The 6,000-nt window shown below is 42.0% G+C and overlaps 1 protein-coding gene across 2 annotated transcripts in view; it reads right to left on the reverse strand.

The window, feature by feature from the left end:
• Nucleotides 1-6,000, reverse strand: part of TFDP2 (transcription factor Dp-2 (E2F dimerization partner 2)) — a 32,401-nt gene that overhangs the window by 22,663 nt on the left and 3,738 nt on the right. Inside the window, exons 2-3 of one of the 2 annotated variants that reach the window (XM_008940020.1) lie at nt 4,360-4,426; nt 925-1,028 (exon numbers count right to left, since the gene is read on the reverse strand). In XM_008940020.1, coding sequence (XP_008938268.1) covers nt 925-1,028; nt 4,360-4,426 — 171 coding nt within the window. Of the gene's footprint in view, nt 1-924; nt 1,029-4,359; nt 4,427-6,000 lie in introns of those variants that run through there. The other variant, XM_008940021.1, reaches the window with a different exon arrangement.

Below are 6,000 nucleotides of genomic sequence, written 5' to 3' on the forward strand. Positions count from 1 at the left end.
GTCTGGGTGGAGGCACTGGTCACCTCCAGTGTGGATAGTGCAGACCCTCCAGCCAGATCTGCAGCCTTTGCTCAGCAAGGAGTGCCCACCATTCTGCTTTGAAGGTCAGCTAAGGTGAGTGCCCTGGACCTCTTGAGCTGGCAAAGCTTCAGCTCCTTCTGCATGAACTGCCATGTAAACTGCTTCCCCACACTTTGCTAGCTGTGTCCCCAAGGGCTGCTTTTATGGGCATGGGGGTGGTCACTGTTGCCCTGGCAACACCTGGGCCTTGTCAGCCTCTCCCACCAGAGCTGCCAGCTCCTGGTGGGTCTCTCCAGAGGAAAACCTTGGGAAATTCCCTATACACAGAGATCTGCTGCTCCACGGCTGGGCCAGCCCCAAAGCCCCTGATCTCACCAAGAGGCATACTTTTTGTTTAGTTGTTTGGCCAAAAGAAGACAAAATTTTCACAAAACCAGATCCAAAATCCCTGAAAGAGCAAAATTGTCACTGACAGGAAAACACAGTTTTAAGAAGAGGAGCTTCAACAAGTTAAACCTCTAGTGAGATTTACTGGTGAAAACACAAGTCAAAATATTCTGAGAGTATCAGTAACATTCTTCCTTATTTTTTTTTTTCTTTGAGTAATAGTTAAAATGTCAGCTGGTAAAGTCGTTTCAATTTCCAGTCAAAGTCAGGAAGATAGGTATACCCTGAGGTCGCATATAGGATCATTGTTTGGAATGGCAATTCTGGCATGTCAAGCTTGGTGCACCCCCAAATCACCACTCTTCCATCCAGGTGGGGCACTTCAGCAGCCTTTTACTTGAGGGAGGAAGTGGCAAGTTCCTAGCTCATCTTTGCTTTTTATGTTTCCATATTACATCAACAGAAAGTCATGCAGCTTGTCACACAAGTTAGTGTTACTGGTGTTGCAAAACTTACCATCTGGGGTCCAACATTCACATTGATTGGTCCTAAGGTTTTTGGCAAAATCTTAGTTGGGGAGTTGGTGCTGGAAACTGGTAATGTGATTATTGAAATGTTACCTAAAAAGAGCAGTAAAAAGAAAGTTTTACATTACTTAGTAACCTCTGAATAACATGGATTTCCCTCATCCTTCACACAGAGAAGCACAATTCTGCTGTTCCTATTCCAAATTGTATCTTGTCATCTTGATTGTTCAGACTGGATGTCTTAATCAAAACTACCATGCAGCACAACCATTAGCCCCCGAGTGTTCCAACTGCTCTGCACAATCCACTCAAAGGGGTGAACTCACTTATTTACCTATAAGACATTGTGGCAGCAGCCCTTCCTGTGTTTGACAGTTCCAAAGCAAGAGTGCTGGGAATGGATCAGTCAACTACCTCCTCCCATTCTTATGCACAGCCTTACTCAAAATGGGGAATGACGGTGGTGGGTGTCCAAGCAGAATCAAATGTAATGAAGAGCTGCCACTGCTTTGTAATCCAGAGCCAGCTCAGGTCTAAATGGCCATCAGCCATAGGGACAAGGATTGGCTCAAGGGCTACTTACACCCTCTGGCACTAGCAGACAGAAACTGAAGGCATCTGAGGTGACAGGTTCCTGCAGAACAGGGCAGACATCAGCCCGCACCAACACCCTGCCCGACCCTTCTGCAATGGCCAACCCTCAGCTTAGCCCAGATGGTCCCAAGCTGACTCAGTGGTGTCTGATATCTCTGTTCCCTGGTCTTTTCTCATATAACCACTGTTTACTACTCTCAACCCACTCGGTGCTGAACCATGGTCTTTTTGCTTTTTATTTTAGTTCACCTATGTTCTGCCATGAGGTAATTGAACATAGTAAGTTCAAAGCGTAGCTTCGCTGTAATATGAAGCAGAAGCAAGAAAATTAAAAGAAAATGAATACTTAAAAACAACTGTTTGTAGCTACAGCACAGAAGTAGAAAAGAGGCAGACATATGGGAAGACTCACCTTTATAAAAAATTAACAGAGATATGAAGAATATTTACGATTTGGGACAAGGATGGTCTAATGTTCTGTGGGAATTCCTTTGGCATCTGGAGTAACACCACAAAATATTAATTTTCCAAAAGGCAGATCTGTATCTAAGAAGACCTTCAGAAGCAGGTTACTTCTTCTCTATTCAATACATTGAATAATTTATTGAGTCACCTAACTCACCTAGAAAAAAATACTTCTAAACCCCAAACTCACAAACCCACATCCACAGTAAATCCTTGCTGTTATGAAACACCTTTTGTAAGGTAGTGCCAGACTGCACAATACAACAGTGATCCATTATTTACATACACTGTGTTCTCATTTTGAGCTCAAAACAGATCTCTAAACTGGCCAGTGACTTGTCCAGTTTTCTTTTGCTACAGGATTTTGCCCAGGATTTCCTACGCCGTGCTAGCATAGTCTCATGAAGACCTAGACCACCATCACTGCAGGCTGTTATCATCAGTGACATGCCTGTCACTTCCCAGTGCTGCTGCAGAAATTTTCCTCTTTTTTGCTGCAGCCAAAACTATTGATCCCTTTTTCTTGAAGATCAGCTCTTTGGTAAATTCTCCTTGCCCCTTCTCTTACTGTCCTGGTTGTGCTGGGCCAGGGCTGTTTCCCCGTAGCCAGGGGGGAGCTGCAGGGGGCAGCAGCCGGCCCAGCCGGGGGTCACTCGCTGCCAGGCTGACCCCGTGCCCGGGCTGGGCCGTTACAGGTCTGGGGGTGCAGCCGCAGTTGCCATCCGGAGCCCATGAAGGATCTGTTTCCTTTGTACAATTTGTTCTATGTTGCTATAACCATTGTTACTGCTGGTGTTCACTGTTCCTTCTGTGCTCCTGTAGTAAATTCTCCTTATCTCAGCCCACGGGGGTTTGTACTTTTCTCCCTTTTCTCCCTCCCGTGCGGGGGTTTGGGGGCTGAGCAAGTGGCCACGTGGTGCCCGGCTCCCGCCTGGGGTTGAACCACCACATAACTTTATTAAACACCAAAGTTCTGCCTCTGTCCAAGAGCGTGTCAGTCTTGCTATCATGGAGCATTCCAGGAGTTTCTCCCAGTGGGCACAATCCACGATAAAACACTAGGAAAATAGCTAGCACATTGGTACAAATCTATCCTCAAGGATAAGAACAGCACCAATCACCTCAGTCCGACAAAACATGGGGGGAAGCATCCCATTTGTATGCAGTAACACAGGAATATTAATTTACTCAAGAACGAGAACCAGGGCAATTTTCTTCTATCTGTGAGTATTAAAATACAGGTCTCCTACAGGAATAATTTTAATCATTTGTGTGACCAAGTACTTTCAGATAAGGAAATAAAGCATAGTCTTCATCAGGAAGATGTTGTAGCTTTAGCCATTTTCTGTTTAAACTCTCATTTTTTTCAGACTCTGAAATCTGATGCACCTAAGCTGTCATTATGAGTCAAAAATCATCCTTACAGTTAGCACCTGCATTTGTTTATTGCAGTGGATAACAGCAAACCAGTATCTACTCAGAAAGGTTGATTGAAGTGTTTCCTGAATTGTAAATCCTCAAGTTTTCTAATACTGATAAGGGGGTGCTGTTTTATTTTACTGCAATCCTATAGCTGTTCCGACTGCCAACACACTGGTTTAGTCAGAAGTGATTAATTTGGAAGTGCTAAGATAAAACAGGATAGGACAAAATAATTGGTACTGTAAACTGTCCAGAACACTTACAAGTACCAGAGGGTATCACTGACATGAAGTCAGGTCAGCCTAAAGAGCAGCTTGCCCAGGGAATTTGTGGCTGCTCCATCACTGGAAGTGTTCAAGATCAGGTTGGATGTGGCCTTGCACAACTTGTCTAGTGGGAGGTGTCCCTGATGTGGCAGGGAGTTGGAACCAGACAATCTTTAAGTTCCTTTCCAACCCAAATCATTCTGTGATTCTAAGTCACCCTTAACCTTCTTCCCATTTTGACTACAACAGAGTTAGGGAACTTTAAGGGTGGGATGGAAATCAGGAAACTGAGCACATTATACACCATAGAGGAAAGAAAAAAAAGGGCTTATTTTATCCTCTAAATATTTTTACTACATTTTTCTTTTCTCTTCTGAAAATCTGATGATCTTCCAATCTTTATTACTGACTTTATTAATATATTGTGCACTGGTGATAGAACTGCCCTTTGTGTTTCATTATCTTGTGATTATTGTGTCACGATACTCACATGTCAGTAAAAAAAACACTGACCAGTGTATATGTATGAAATACATTTTGAACAGTTACACTGTTGAGTCTGCCAAAATTGAATCAACCACATGCAGTGAAATCAGCAATAGTACTAAATTAGTAAACATGAGAAATAATTCTTAATATATGCTTCTTTTCTATGTACACAAGTAGAATTCTCTTACCTTTTGTTGGACTCTGGTTCTGATCTATAAATCCTTTCAGGTCTCCATTTGTGGAAGTCACACCAACCTGAACAAAACATTTTTGAAGTCTTAAAATATGGTAAACCTTCTCACATTTTCTAGTATGCAGATAACAGTATTATGAAAGTAATCTGTTCTTCATTTCTAAAATGTCAGAATCCTATGGATAGTAGAGTCTAACAAGAGCATGAGATTCAAAGCAAAGGTCCAAGACATTTCCTGTGTATATACAGTGACAAACTAATTTTAACTAAGTTCTTACCTAAAAAAAAATCCCCTAAATATTCTATTACAGTACCATATATGACCCAAGAAGCACTTTCTGGCTATTACGGTGTAAGTCACTGTCCCTCCAAGTTAAACAGAGCAGCTGTCACCAATAACAAAGCAGAAATCTGCCTGATGTCCAGGATTCTCAGCACAAAGCTGCACTGTCTACAGGTGCAACTACTGATTAATACATTCCCCAGTCTTCAGAGGTAAACTGATTTACCCTGAGAGTAAATTCCTGGAGCCATGGAAAAATTCAATCATATACAGAATGCTGCATCTCTAATTTTAGCATTTATACAAAGCATAGAAAGCTGGAATTTGTAGAGAAAAACACCAAGATCACTGTTCCTGATTAAGGAAGGGAAGAGATCCTTCAGATGGCACATAACAAGGGATTGGCTCAGCAACAGCAAGTAAGAGTAAGTCACTCTGCAGCCTCAGAGCACTATGCTTACACCACCTTAGTAACCTCTCAGTTCAAGAAGCATTTTGTTCTGCTTCCAAGATGGAAGCTATAACAAGCACTGAAGGACTGAGCTCCACTGGAGCAGCAGGCAACCATACCAAATACTACAAAATCACTTTTTAGAGTTCCATAAAATTTGAGTGCTTCTGGAAATAATTGAGGCAAAAAGGTTACAGTATCCAAGTCAGTAAAACCCAGTTATAACAATCAAGGATCAAATATTTGCTTTATTTTACAGATGTATATAGTAATAACATATGCTAGAGTCACTCATAGAATTTTAATCGTATCAAATTAGAAAATCATTTAATTGCAGGCAAATTAAACACTAGTAACACAACACTAAAATAAACTACACAAGAACAGAAAATATCTACTATAAAAACCCAATTGCTCAGTTCTGCTAGAAAACTTTCATTCAGAAACTGACGTTTGAAGGAGAAAATCTGCACACAGCATTGTGACAGAAAACTACCTCTATGGAGACGTTTTTCACCATCAGGAGCAACACACACACACTAACTGTTGCTGCACTACTCTATCATGAAATACTGCCTAAAGGAGCAAAGTTACATGCCTCTGGGAACAAGCCCTTAAAGGTGCTCAGTGTAGTTCATCAGTGTATCTCACTCAAATGTCTGTATCAGACTTTCTCTTCCCTGTCACACCCAACTAGACAGTCATAGAGTACTTCCAAAAGGCAGCTTTGGTAGTTGCAGACTATGGTATCACCAGAAGTTGCTTTTTAAACAGAGCAAGTTTGTCTTATTTTTTTCTCTGTTTCCCCTTTTGTCTCCCACCAGGTCGCAGCGGTGCAGAAACAAGGCAGCAGGGCTGGGGAAGACATGAACAGGAACACCTGGATGTGACCAAGGGAACGA

The sequence above is a fragment of the Merops nubicus genome, unplaced genomic scaffold (assembly GCF_000691845.1).
Source record: "Merops nubicus isolate BGI_N331 unplaced genomic scaffold, ASM69184v1 scaffold12645, whole genome shotgun sequence".
NCBI classification, from domain to species: Eukaryota; Metazoa; Chordata; class Aves; order Coraciiformes; family Meropidae; genus Merops; species Merops nubicus.